The 15,241-nt window shown below is 37.3% G+C and overlaps 1 protein-coding gene across 4 annotated transcripts in view; it reads left to right on the forward strand.

Annotated features, from left to right (window-relative positions):
* Positions 1 to 15,241, forward strand: part of NPAS3 (neuronal PAS domain protein 3) — an 867,013-nt gene that overhangs the window by 420,024 nt on the left and 431,748 nt on the right. For 2 of the 4 annotated variants that reach the window (XM_049705378.1, XM_049705380.1), the window contains exon 3: positions 2,416 to 2,498. In XM_049705378.1, coding sequence (XP_049561335.1) covers positions 2,416 to 2,498 — 83 coding nt within the window. The remainder of the gene's footprint in view (positions 1 to 2,415; positions 2,499 to 15,241) is intronic. The other 2 variants (XM_049705379.1, XM_049705381.1) reach the window with 1 other exon arrangement.

Genomic DNA, 15,241 nt, shown 5'->3' on the forward strand with positions numbered 1-15,241 from the left:
AAAAATAACTATGCAGGAAGGACTCATGGATAGAAGAGCTGATGAAGGCATGTGGGATCCCCAGGCTGACTAAGGAGCTTTTAAAATAAAATTCCTAATTATTTATGCATTTGCAACATTTACTTAGAGAACAGCTGAGCCCTAAGTTGAGGAAAGGCAGGAAAAGAAAGGCCATCAATGGACAGGCTTAAATAACCCCTGCAGGACCCCACTGTAGTCACCTGTTTCCATGCTTCTAGAGGGCAGTTGTTACTGGAGCATGCTTCCTGGGCCTTCTAGTAAATAAACATGCTCCTTTCCTTTCCTGTGATGTTTTAGGGTCCTCTGTAGGTTGGTGGCTGTTGCTCTCTTGCCCCACTCTTAATCCAGTTCTTTGGAGAATAGTCTGTGTTCTCTAAGATCAACCCATTTCTTCTGTGAGGTACAATGGTTTATTTTGAACTTCATAATTGGAAGTCCTGAAATGCCCCCAAATTATGAACTATTAATAAGGAGCTTTCTGGATCCTAATTACTGCCTCAAAAACAGAGTGGACACTTTTGAAGTTTTTCAACACCCCCCTTCTGCCTCCCCAAAGCTCCCCTCCCCACAACAATCTTAACAAAAAAAAAAGAACTGCAGATTTTATTCATGTGGGATCATTCACACCAAGCTACCATAATGTGCAATTAACACTCTAGAAACTGAAAACAGTATTCAGCAAGACAGCTGCATTATCAAAAATGCCAAAGGAGTTTTGAAGGGAGTAATGTGCATGTTAGAATAGGAAATTAATCAGAAATGCCACACACCCAGTAGTACTGTCTTAAGTACATCTTAGATTAAAAATTTAAAAATCATATGTCTATGCTTACGGTAATGATTAGTCTTAGGATAGAAAACTGATTTTTCTATTTTAAGAATATTGGTTGTGTGTTTTGCTTCTGAAGCAAATGAAGAATTTGGAATTGAGATCTTTAAGATCCCTTCCAACTGGAATATTCTTTGATAATAATCACTCTTCAATTATATTTTATAAATTTTCCCATTGAAAATAATGCCCCTTTTATTTCTTCTTGCTAGTGATAATGATACTTACCACTCATGCTATTTTCAAAGTGCCTTTCAGACCTGGCAGACGTTAGCTTGCAATTGCAGGGGTAAACTGCCTATTTTGCACAGCACAATAATCATAAGTACATTTATATTATAATCCCTACTAAGCTAGGGATCCAACTGACTGACTTAGTAACTGAAACGAAGCAGAATTATCCCAGCAGCATTTTGCTGGAATTTTCTTGTCAACTAGCTGAAAGTGTTTTGAGAAGTAAGAAAGTAGGGGATTTGATTTTATTTTCAATTTATAGTGTCTAGGTTTGAGAGAATAGAGGTTTGTCATACAATTTTTAAGAAAAACAGGAAGACATAAGGAATGTACTTGTTGGAAATATGGAAAAGTTCTGAATATTTTTGTTCATAAATTACTGGAAAGCAAATTGATTTTTATGTTTGAGAACTTTTTGAAACAGGGAAAAGAGCCAGAACAGATTCAAAAGCAAATTGTGATCCCATTCCAAAAAAAAAATTGTAAAGAGAAGGCCCTCAATTTTGGATCCCCAAATATCATGCATTAAGCTCTTTTGTTAGGGGTTGGGAGGCCCTTCGGATGTATGTGCCTGCAGACAGCACATGTAGGGTATGCCAGGAAGAGAAAGACAAACTATAAGTTAGTAGGAGAACAGAAGTATACAGATAAGAAAACAGTCACTGACCTGCAAGACACATACTGGGCAAGCATCCACCTGGGCTCCCTGTAGGTCCTGTAGGAATAGTTACATGTGAATATTCAGTAAATATGAAATCCAGCCATCCTGAGACACTTAACACTAGTGCAAACAGTCATTAATGAGACTCTCTTAGCCGACATGTTGTGCTTATTAAATTATGATAAAGTTATTGCATTAGAACATTTAAAAAGTCCTGTTTGCTTTTTTCTAGCCTAGAGGATATTAAGCATTCAGGTTTCTCTGGGAGGAAAAGGCAATATGTATATGCTTTAAAAATAACAATAGCTAAATTTTAAGAAAAACAGTTTACCAATTTATTTTAAAAGAGTGCGAACATTCATATTTGTTTTGTTTTTTTGCTCCAGTGTAGGAAAAATAGTTCAAAAAGGAAAAGAAAATTGTTTTAAGTCTGGATATGATTTTTAATGTTTGTAGAAGTTGATATTCTGAGATGGAAATTCACCCTAGGCTCTGATTTTGCTCAAGCAACTCAGAACCAAAGTTAACACTGGGTTGTGTTTCTCTCAGATCTCTTTGATATAGTAGCTGTCTAGTGATACAGTTACAGAGAAATGAAGCTGAAGGTGTAAATCAGAGCCCCAACTTAATTTTTCTTTCTTTCTTTCTTTTCTTTTCTTTTCCTTTTAAGTTATAGGTGCACAGCGAAGGAGAAGCCCCAGTGCACTGGCCATTGAAGTATTTGAAGCACATTTGGGAAGTCACATTTTGCAGGTACCTTTAAATGAAAAAGAAACTTGCTTATATTTTACTAAGAAAAATCCATATGTTTAGTCTTTTTATAAAAATGTCTTTTATTGCAGCTATGTATATGACTGTTGCTATTTTATCTTGGAATTCTGAAATTCTTATGAATTTATATTTTTCTTTTTAGAAAGCCATCCCTTGAGAGCATATTAATGAGAAAGGGAGGGCAAGTATTATTTGTGCTATAATAATTGAGATGAATTGCACTATTCAGTTGATGCACAATGTATAGTAGCTGGCTGTTCCCAGAATGATTGTGTGTGCTGCATTTGTAAGTGGACATATGCGTGTGTCTTTGGAGCTATATATTGTTTTTGGAAGAGCAAAGAAGTTTTGTTGTGAAAGTAGTGTGACATTTTTATGTGTTGTCAAATTTCAGTTGTTCTTTGCTTGAGTTTGTATTCATAAGTGCTTCCAGTCCTAATGTTTGTTTCCCCAAATAACAGTCTCTGACAGGGTGAGATGTTAGAGTACATTTTTAAGTAAAAGGAGACAAATAGTAATAATTTTATTTTTTTCCAGTGACTTTCATGACAAATAAATGTGAGGGTGGCTAGGGTGGACCTGTAGTTATTTACTCTTGGAGAAAATTGATCACAAACTTAGCACCTCACTTACTCAAAACTTGTTCTCTTAAAACTTTGCCATCAATCTGACCCATCTTCCTTAATCCTCAGGGTAATTGTTCTACGTTGTTTCTGTTTCCAGGATAAATGTTGCCCTTGCCAAAGCTTTTCTTCTTTACCATGTAAAATACATTTTTAACGTGGAATTAGAGAAACAGACACATGTGGGATGTTTAGGCATCTTATTTGAAAAAGATGGTTATGTTTTTCTTAGATGAGATTTGGGGTAAAAATAAAGCTAAACTCCAGACTCCTGTCCATTCAGAGTAATTTTTTGTTTAAAAAAAAGACCTCTGTGGTGCTTTCATTTTCTAGATAGCCAAAAGTAGTACTGAATCTACCATATTATTTCTGACAATATGTACCTTAGAAAACTGCTATCATCACGTGTCCATGGTCAAATTAGAGTGGTTCTCCTAAATGTTTCCTTGGCTGGCAGCTTCAGTATCACCTGAGACACTTGTTCAAAGGACAAATTCCTGAGCCTCTCCTGGACCTAGTAAATCAGGATCTTCAGGGTGAAATCCAGGAATTTGTTATTTTTAGTAACCCTTTGAGATAATTTTGATGTTTTATTAGGTCTGAGATGTCACAATTCACATTTGCAAATTTAAGGCCCTGAAAAGTCTTACTTTATTTTTTTTTTTATTTCGATGTTTCTCATTTCTCCCCTAATATCTGTTGACATCCCATAGAACTGATGTTTCTTGTACTACACCTTGGGAGATGCTATTCTACTGTGCACATAAAGTTTTGAATTACCTTTGCAGTAGATTAGGTTCGGGGATACAGAGAGGATATTTCTTTCTAAAACTTTGAATTTTTATTTCCCTCTTTTCTGTGCATTTTTGTGCATAATCTCCTTTATAGGTTTTGTATGAGTGATGCCATATATACCACTGTCCCTCTGTATTTGTGGGGGATTGGTTTCAGGACCCCTGTGGATACCAAAATCTGTGGCTGCTCGAGTCCCTTCTATAAAATGGCATAGAATTTGTGTATAACCTACGCATGTCCTCTTATATACTTTAAATCATCTCTAGATTACTTGTAATACCTAATAACATGTGAATGCTATATAGATTGTTGGTAGCATGTGGCAAGTTTAGATTTTTCTTTGTGGAGCTTTCTGGATTTTTTTCGAATATCTTTGATCCGTGTTGGTTGAATCTGTGGATATGTATGGCCAACTGTACATTGTTAGATTCTGATGTGATCCAGGATGACTCCTATTTCTATTCTGACGCAGTCAGTGCATAAGACTTTGTCAGTGAGAGAAATGGTTCAAACAGTATTCTATCATCCTGTAAATGTTCTCTGGAAATCTTGAGTTCAGTGTTCTGTAGGGAGGCGGACTTAGGAGCTGCAAGAATTTGAAACTAATTTAAAACACAAAACTTAGGAATTTGAATGGAACATAAGCTCAGTGAGAGCAATGTAGAGTTATAATATAGGATGGCTGTCCCCAGTGCCAGTTCAACATTGGACTCCATTGAGAGAGCAGAGGATCTAGATGAGGCTGCTGAGCTCTTTGGTTTGGTCACACCCGCCTTAGACAACACTCTTCAAGAGAAACATAGACAGCTGGATGTCATTTGGAGTGGAATAACTAGATGTGTTTGTGAACTAGAAATCGTGTCACATGAGGTGTGGCAAAGGGCTTGGTGAAGCTACGTGTGGAAAACACGTGGCATAAAAAGGATATTAATATCCTCTCTATCTATCTGAAGGCCTCATGCCCAAAGAAAACAAACAAACAAAAAAAAGGATTAGATCCATTCTGTGTAGCTTCAGAGTGTAGAAAGAAGAGAAAGGGTGAAAATTGAATAGAAAAAAAAATCACCTTCATATAACAAAAGTTGCAAATAGGACTGTCTATATCTCCAACATGCTCAAAGCCTTTAGCCTTAGGAGAAGTATAGGTGGCTTGGTAAGGATGCTTTCAAGAAAGTCAGACATACAAGTGTGGTTGCCCTAGATAGTCTTGAAATTGTCATAGAAACTAGAAATTCCTATCATTAGATTCTAAAACCAAAGGTTATGGAGGGGAAGAACTGTATATGCTCTTCAAAATGATATGCTAGAATTGTAGGCAGGAAGGGGTTGGGAAGTAGTAGTAAAAAGAAGGGCTTCCTTTAAGCTATCTGGTTAGATATCTTTCCTCCTAGCAGGATAACTCTTGAACCCATAGATCTGTGTCTGTACCACATTCAAAGTATCTCAGTAGTCTGCTAGGGTAAGATGATTTCGTTATTTTCCTTCAGGAGGTTCCATAGTTGAATCTGGTTGATTCATGGGCACTGGGATGAATTCTTTCTTCCTTCCTTCTCTCCTACCATTCTTTCATTTGCAAATATATGAAAAAAACCCTGTGTGGTCAACAAGGTGGGCGTGGTCTATAATATCACAGTTTATCATCATTACGAAAAAAGAAAAAAAATAATAGTAACAACAGAATTTGCTGTAGTAGGCACATGGCTGCTGTCCTTAACTAGCTTGCAATCATTTGGTTAAAGAACCAGGAGGCTTCATAAAGTGAGAAGCATCACAGTGGTCAAGTGCTATGGGGCTGCGAAAGGGCGAGGCTCTGAATTTGCCACAAGGCATCAGAGAAGATGTCTCAAGTTGTTGATGGCTGAATAGGAGTTTATTAGGCAAATACAATGGAAGAATATTGCAATCAAAGAAATGTCAAACACAAAGGCATGGGGGCAAGTCATAATAGATCTTGTTTGGGGACTGTTAAGCTGTTCAATTTGATGGCTGTTTTACATGCACAGGGGAGCATGTAAGAGATAAAGATGGAGAACTTATGATCCATATTGCACAGGCCCAGTGAGCCAAGCCAGGATTCTATAACCAGCAATGAGCCTGTGGAGAAGGCTTTCATACAAGAGTGACAAGGTAAATATTTGGTTTGTTTCTGGAGTTATTATTAAAATACAGTCTAGGAAGCCTTTGGGTTGTGAGAGGCTATTATAAAGAGACAATTTAGGAAATTATTACAACAGTCCAAATGAAGATCTTATCCAAGATAGAAGCTCTATGAATGGAGACATGGTATGGAATTGGGATAGAATTATTGGCACATGGTATGAATTAGATATGAAAGGCTAGGGAATGATAGGAGTTAACAATGACCACAGGTTTTCTAGACTGGTAACTAGCTACCTAATGATACTCTTGCCTGAGAGAGGTTGAAAGGGATATCCTCTTACATAGCCAAGTCCGTAAGAGGTAAGCAGTTGGAAACCAGAGTCTGATCCTCTAGAGCAAAATCAAGGCAAGGGGTAAAAATAGGGCTGGGGATTACTGATCACTAGTGTGTAGATGAATGGTAGTTCACATCAAGCAGTGAGTTGCAGACCGGTGGAAATGATATGGCACAAAGAGAGAAAAGGGTTGAGGAGAGGCAACCCCATATATATCATCACTTTAAGATGCAAGTAGAAAATGAGAAAGGAGTAGACAGAAAGATAAGAGGAAACCACAAGATTTTTGCTTAAGGAAGGAGTATCAAGGTGACTGAGGATATAAATCCTTCAGTAGGGTAACCACTGAAGAGATGTCATGGGTTTTGTCAATTAAAACAATTGCAGTAAAAATTTAGGTGCAGAAGACAAACCGAAAGAGTGATAGAAGGTAGAAGTGTCTGGATGTTTGCGGTAAAGGATGGATGGGAGATGAGAAGGTAGTGTTACAGGAAAATTTTGTATTTAATGTTGTTTAGAGTATGTTTATATTTCTGAGATTCATGGGGTCAAGCATTGGTCAATGATATGCTGTTTAGCAATCAACTTTTTAAAAATCAATATCTAGTGGTCATGTCTGCATTAGGAAAGGATAAGCTTTCATTATTATTAATGGCTATATGCCATTCCATACTGTGGATGTATCATAATTAACCGTTTTTTTGTCATTGAGTATTTTGATTATACCTATAAGCTTGCATTTCTAATGAAAATACCAAGGGAAGTATGTTTTAATTAGAAAAGGCCTAATCCAGTTTGATTTGGGCTTAAATTTATCGAATTTTTGGTATGTATTAAGTTCTATGTACTGTGCTACTCTGCTTATGTCATCAGTTAATACTTACAATATGTACCTGTGAGACAGGTGCTCTGATTGCATGTCTTACAATTGAGTAAACTAAGATTTCTTAGAAAACTCACATAACTGACTGACATTCACATGGCTACTTAAGTGAGAGCTGAATTTGAACCTAGGATGTTAGATTATAAATACTTGCCAAGAAATGATGACATTTTAAAAGACAATGGTAATAAAAGGAAAGAATTTATATTTGGAGTGAACAGGATTAGGGATCTGATGGAATTGGAGGGTAAAATAGAGATCAGTTCTGAACACCAGGATGGGGCTCAGGAAATACCTGGGTATTCTCTGCACCAGGTGGCAAGCCTCCCTGTTCCTCATGCCCCCAGTGATGTTTCGTGGAACAGTGTGCTAAGGACCCCTTGGTGTAGAGAGCTGGGGGTGGGGGATGAAGACAGACTCCTTAATTTTTGATCCATCCATTCTGTGGGCTACAATATATGTGTTTGCTGTGTACATCTTATTAGCCATATATTCTCTTAGGAAAAATTAGAAAGTATGGTGGATCCTTTAAAATGTGACTTCTTTCCTCCTGAGAGGGGAAAAGAAAGAAACATAATGGTGATTCTGTCAATATAAAAATCAACTGTTGCAAAGTTATTTTCCAATTTAATGATCCAATACCAGTGTATGTAGGCAAGGCCATCGCCCAACCTGTGTACTGTGTAATTCTGGGACCACCATTCACATCATATACACAAAAACCTCACTACTGACTGTGACCCTTAGTAGCCCCAGTGAACCTGTAGCTCTTTCAGGCATGGATTTCAGGACAGGGGCATCTTCTGCAGGAGAGGTGAGGCATTCAAGGGATGTCAGCCTTGCAGCTGCACAACTATGAGGTGTAGGCACTGGGCCTGAGTCAAGGCGTTTATTTGCCTTTATTCTTCTTTGACTCTTATTAGAGGAACAGGAGGGCAAGGTGTCAAGATTGAGAACTGTGCTATTTGTGACAGGCTAAGTAAAAATCTAAGAACTTTAGGTCATTATGTGAAATCTTTCCTGAATATAGTACTTGTGACTAAGCACTAATTTGGTTCCTGCTTTAAAAGCTTTCTTTAGGCATTATTGTTCTCACTTCATGATTCCTTAATTTAAAAATATGAGTGGATATTTACTTTTACTTTTCCAGTTTAGAGACCAGATAGAATATTCATATTTTACTTCATCAAAGTTAACGAAACAGAAAATGGTAACAAATATCATCTTCGTAACTCATAAAATTAACTAGTGGAATGACTTTCCCTTAGGTGCCAGATTTATGAGTGGAGTGCTTTAATTATTTGCATGCCCTTAGCAGAAGGGTTTAAGTTATTTTTTCATTCTGTAAATAAAGCTTATATAACTGTTATATGAAATTGTGGTGTTGTTTTTGCATACTCCATAGTAATGCCACTTTACTTACCTCACAGGTGTCAAAACAAAGCAATCAGATCAAACCTTGTATGTGGAAGATCTTTAGGATTTATATTTGTATTCATTGTGAGCACATTATGGTGAACTACAGATAGGATATGTTCTATAACTGACATTGAGTAATTCATATCATTACTAATAACTATTACTTATAAGCTGAAGGATGGTTTTTATCCATAACTAGTTTTGGATATTACGATAAATGAAATTTTGTGAGTTGGATGAATACAATCATAAGTACCCACACTTTTGTATATAAATGGTACAGAACTAAAATTATTATTTAAATGAAGTCTTGGGAGAATAAAAATATTCTATAAGAAATGCCTTAAAGGGAGATAATGGTGGAAGTGTGGCATCCCAGTGTTAGTTTTGGATTTGTCTATGTTGCATGAACCCTCCTATATCTGTTATTGACTCTGCATTATTTCTGGGTATTAAGACATTTTTTTATTACTGTTACGGCATTCAAACCCCATAAATGAAAGAGAATACCACGTGCAGACCCTTTGAGGAAGACCAAGATAGAGTCACCAAGAACATGCCAGTATTACAGCATAGCTCCTGAGGGTCTCTGCCTGGGAGTGCACAGAAAAGGCTGGGCAGAGAAGTCGCACGACTGCCTGTCTTCCTCAGCATAATTAGGGAAATAATTGTTCTTGAAAGGATTAGTTTTTGGTAGAACAACTCTCTTGTAGAAGACGGATATGGGCATCACCTTAGCAGACTAGTTTAACTAAAGTATGTATTTTCTTAAAATGGTGAAAAAGAGGGGAACTCAAATGTAGCTATTTTTCTATTTGATAAACAAAGTCGTCAGAGGTTTGTGTGCGTTAATATGGACGATGCCAAAGATCTCAGTGAAATGTCAGATTCGATCATGTGGTTTTTCTTTCTCGTAACACCTTCAACCATGGAATAGAGAGTAGAAGTGAAAGAAGAGCCTAGATTTAAAAGAGGATGTTATGGATGAGTTGTAGAATAAAATAAAATTAGGATTGACATTTAAATATCTATGTTTCCATTTTTAGTCATATTTTGAAGATCGCTTAAGGGCATACCCTGGAATCATGGTTGGTCTACATACTATTTTGGCCCTGCAGAATTCTTGTTTGACAAATGAGAACGTATAGATTCTCTCCTGGAAATATTTAAAAATTTGGGTTAGTGTAGTAAGGAAAACAAAATGAAAACATCTTGTGACGTTTTGTATCTTTGCTATCGTTCAAGTATTTCTAGCCACAGCACTGCTTCAGTATCTGAGACCCACTCAATTGTAGGAGACTAAGAAGATCCTTTAGAGCAAGTAGACGTATAGGCAAAAGAGCTACTTACCACTGTGTTGGAGTGGGGCAGGAGAATGCCAAATCTGTTATTAGCATCTTCTGTCATCTCATTCAGCAAGAGACAGTAAAGGTAGACTAGTACAATTCAAACATCTGGACAAAGAAAAGTGAATAATACCTAAAACAGCTCAAAAACTGACTAATACAAACATAAAAATTATTACGTAAGTTGCTGCCTAGCCAAGTCAACATTCGTTTTACATTTGATGGCAGTGTTTTCAAAAGACTTCTGTGAGAGGGAATATGTTAAGTGTATTTTCTGTCTTATTGATGAATTGGAATTTTACCCTTATTTATGATTTTATCGGAACTTATAAGTATCAAAGAAACGATCATCTCTTACTCCTTATGGCCCTTGTTGGCAAAGTGGTATCCTGCTGGACATCAGTTCTAAAATAAAATAAAATTCAACTAGTAGAGGCATTCTCTAGCTATAAAAGAGGAAAGAGAAAAAGGTTAGTGACCCTGCAATTTCCCAATGATCCAGAATGGTAAGAAAATGTAAAACTAAATATAGAAAAAGAGAAAGTTAGTGAATATATTTGCATATGCAGATTAGCTTAATTGATACTGCTTGCCTCTACAGGGATTTTTCATTACAAACTGGAGTGCTACATTGTTCAGCTCATATTGAGTAATTTAGTAACTAATGAGACCAGTTTGCACTAATTTGCATATGATAAATGAGCTTAATTGCAGTAAATAACTTGGAGGCATAATTACTTAATTTTCCTGTGTTGCACGGCTTTTAAGTTCACGTATGAACAACTCAAGATAATTTTGCATATTTAAATTAGTTGCTTTTAAATTTTCTTGAACAACAAAAAAAAGGAACACACCTTATCAATTGAGCTGTAAAACAATTGGATGTAAGGCTTAGAGTATTTTTATTTAAAAGAAAAAAGGAAAGCAATGGAAAGCAGAAATTTGTCCATTGTTCTCTCTAATATCTTTACCTCAGATAAGATGTCAGCATTGACATTAGGAAAATGTTTTTCACGTTGGAAGTTAATTCACAACTTCTATTAGTAACTGACCTGGGTGTAAACTGAAGTGTATATGTGAGTGAATCATAACTTTTGAAATAGGGTTTATTAAAAAGATGTGTTTTGTCCCTTATCTAATTTGGCAAACCAATATCAGAGGAGTCAGTTGGATCTGCCATCTGCAATGTGCCTATCTTCTAAGTTGCTGGGCTTGGATGAAGCAAACACCGCTCTGACCTTAGCATGTATTTTCTATCTAGATTAATGTTTCGTCCTTATGAAATTGGTTTCATTGGAGATTCTCGGTGTGGTTTGCCAAGAATTATCTCACTGGTCTTCACATGAACTCAAGAATGTATGTTTTATCAAATCTCCATTTGCAAAATTGAAAAACTGAAGCACACAGAGGGTGATGACTAAACCATTATTTCATAATACTATATTGCCTTAGAATTTCACTTTGAGGGGAAAAAGGATAAGTTATTCAAGATTAACTTCTTAAGTCAGATAAAATCATATTCATGATTATAAGAAAATATTTTATGGTTGTGAAAATTTTAGAGCTGTCACTTAAAAAGTCATTGATTCTTTAACTCATTGTATTAAAAAACAGAAGGGGACGTTAGGGTTATTCATTTGCCACAATCTGGAAAAATAACTCCTGAAACTTTTCTTCAAAAGACTCAAATCCATTAAATTCGGTATAAGCATCCTATATCTTTCAGAGATGGGCCAAAGCAAGTGCTAATAGTAGTATATCTCAAGTGGAAAATTTGGGTCCTTCATGTAATAGGTGCTCAAGAAGTAACAGATGAATAAATGAATGAACAAATCATTCTTACCAAAGTCACATTTAATCCTAGAACTAAGGCCTCCTCTCACCTCTGTGTTCCCAGCCCCGTCTTTATCCATTTTTTCTAGGTGTGTGACAGAGTACGGCAGATTCTTTTCGTGCATGCATTTTGGCATCCAACCAACTTGAGCTCACATCCTGATGTGCCCACTTATTAATTATGAAACCTAAGACAGTCTCTTGCCCTCTCTAAGCCTCAGTTTCTTCATCTTTAAAATGGAGAAAACAGTAGCAGAAGTTTTCCCGACAGGCATGTTGTGAGGATTGAAGGAGATAGTATAGTTAAACACGCTTAGTATAGAACCTGGCATGTAGAATGTGTTTAATAAACATCTGCTAGTATTTCTGTGTGTTCTGTAGTCCAAAATAATGGCCAAGTTTTTAAAGAAAAATGTTCATGCTTAGCGGGAGCATTACCACACAGGAATTAAGGATCATTATCAATAAAACCCTCTTAGGTTTAAAGCAAGGTAAATAATTTTCATTGAACACAACCTAAACTATCTGTTTACATAAGTGGTATTTATATTTGGTAGTGTATACTGGTTTACAGTAAAATTTTAAAATTTGGTAGTAAGAATATATTTTCACCTTGGGAATGAAAATCCTTTTATAACAACTGAAGGAGTTGTCAGAATAATCTCATTAGCAATCTAGAAGCAACTAGAAAAAGTAGAGTTTGTAAAGTGACTCCGGATGCGACATTTCTTTTAGACCAAAATGTGATATGCCATTACCCTTCTCATCATGCTGTACAGTCTCCTCGATTTGCTTAGAAAAATGGGAATTAGCAGCCAATCAGAAGTCCAGAAGAGCAAGAAGATAGAAGCAGCCATCAACACGGCTATAAATTATGTTGAAGAGACATTGACGCGCATATATGATTCTCCTCGTGCACATTGCACAAAGTCCATCATCTGTCATGCCAGAAAGGGCTCCTTTCCACATCAAGAGCAGAAGGGAGGCCTTCCCAGGAGAATTTTCATGATGGTGTGTTGTATATATGTGGCAGGTACAGATCCCTTTGGGTTTTCAGGTACCTTCAGGTACTAATTTGCATGGTAATCATGTGTCATCATTCACAGAGAAGTAGTGTGAGAGGTGTGGGTAAGGAGAAGAGGTTTGAGGTAACTGTTACTGTGGAGGAAACTGTGGTTTTGGTCACATGACTGCAACTAGTACTAATTATAACTGGGGACTTCCTAGTCACAATATTGATTGTCCTAGGTAGGCAGGATCTAGGAAAATGAGACAATGAGTTTAAAAATCCTAAGCTTCAGTTTAGTAAATATTTACTGAGTACCTAGTTTGCATCAGAGGCTAGGGAAAGTATCAGGATACAAAGGTGAGTCATGGTTTTGCCTCTCAACATTCCCACTGTGAATAGAGAAGACCAAAAACAGACCAGCATAATTCAGTGTAACATAGACTAGTGGCTTTGAATCCCTGCTCTTAGTTATGTAGACTTGGGCAGTTTATCTAAACTCTCTAAGCCTGAGTTTCCTCAACCCCAAATGGAGATGGTAGCAGTTCTTACCTCAGAGACGGCTGTGAGAATTACGGATGGGGTACTCGCACAGTGCCTGGCACATAGTGAGCGTTCTGCAAAAGTTGGCTGGCACTGCACCCTGGAAGTACCAGGAGAGAATCAGGTCACCCAGCTTGGGGCTGGTCAATGAGCACTTTCTGTGGCTACAAACTTAAAATTACACAGTTCACCCACCACACACACACCCCTTTTAAGTTTGGTTTTCATGTGGGTCTCAGTGGGGGTAGTTTGAGGGTCCTAGCCTCACACATACGTTCGCCTAGTGTGGTCCCATACAGTAAGACTGTGGCAGGGGAGGAAAATAGGGCAGCAGTATCATTGTGGTTGCGCAGCCTGTGTTTGGTACCTGCTGATAGGAAGATTGTTTGCAAGGTATGGGAACGTATCTTTAATTCTTTCTCAAGCGCTAAGGGTGGCCAACTTATTTGGAGATTAAAGGGGAACAGAAAGATACTTGCAATTTTCAAAGTGGATGGAGGGGCTTCCCTGGTGGCGCAGTGGTTGAGTCCGCCTGCCGATGCAGGGGACACGGGTTCGTGCCCCGGTCCGGGAAGATCCCGCATGCCACGGAGCGGCTGGGCCCGTGAGCCATGGCCACTGGGCCTGTGCATCTGGAGCCTGTGCTCCGCAACGGGAGAGGCCACAGCAGTGAGAGGCCCGCGTACAACAACAACAAAAAAAGTGGATGGAGGTCTTAGAAAATCTTAGGGTTACATGTCAAATATGAATATGAATAATTCCCTGATGATAAAGATATTTGCAAATCTGGGACCGATTCTTGTTCTTTTGGCTTTAGAATAGTCCTTGGTGTAGTAAACATTATATTCTTGTCGCCAGCATCAGCTAGGAATGACATAGAATAGAGTGACACCAGCTGATTATCGTCTATTAGGGACCCAAAACTCAGTCAGTACGGCTAAGGTTGCTTTCTCATCTGAATCTCAAGAACTTCATAAGCCTTTTGGGTTTGAGGAAAGTTTGGGAGTGGGAGCTCGGTGGGTAATGTGCCTTGTTTCCCAAACTAAGGTGATGGCAGACATCTGTGAGCATCCAGGAACAGCAGTATTCTACAAAACACACTTAGGGAAAGTCTGGCTTAGAAGAATCGAATCCAAATTAGTTTAAGGTATTTTTTAAAATCTCTGAATAAAATAAGAGCTAAATTGAATGCATAACTGAACAATTTTTATACAATAGTGTCACATCTGTAATCTACTTCACTAGTTTTTTTTCCAGAGAATTTTGTTTTATTATTTTAATTTTTATTTTATATTGGATTATGCAGCTGATTTACAATGTTGTGTCAGTTTCAGGTGTACACCAAAGTGATTCAGTTACATATATACATACATCTATTCTTTTTCCAATTCTTTTCCAATATAGGTTATTATAGAGTATTGAGTGGAGTTCCCTGTGCTATACAGTAGGTCCTTGTTGATTCCACTAGCTTTTTTAAAACAAAGATGATTACAGAAGAATCTTCCATATGTAATTGTCCCTCTTTGTGTGTGTGTGTGCACATGTGCACATGTGTGGTCAAATTTTTAAAAAGCCTTTTTTTTTAACTGTACAAAGTAAAAAAACAAAGAAAAAAAGAAGGAATATGTTGAAAGGTCAAAAAATACAGGCAAGCAAAATCAAGAAAATAAAAATCAAATATTTCTCCGTCATCAGAGGTTCTGTTTCATTTGATTATCTGTAAATCAACCAAAATGGGATTGTGATCCTACCAGGCTCCATCCTCTCTCAGCTGCAGACAGGTGCCTGTGAGCCAGCCCAGGAGCTGGATCACATGTTCCCTGATCACCAAGATTCCAGCTG

The sequence above is a fragment of the Orcinus orca genome, chromosome 2, assembly GCF_937001465.1.
Source record: "Orcinus orca chromosome 2, mOrcOrc1.1, whole genome shotgun sequence".
NCBI classification, from domain to species: Eukaryota; Metazoa; Chordata; class Mammalia; order Artiodactyla; family Delphinidae; genus Orcinus; species Orcinus orca.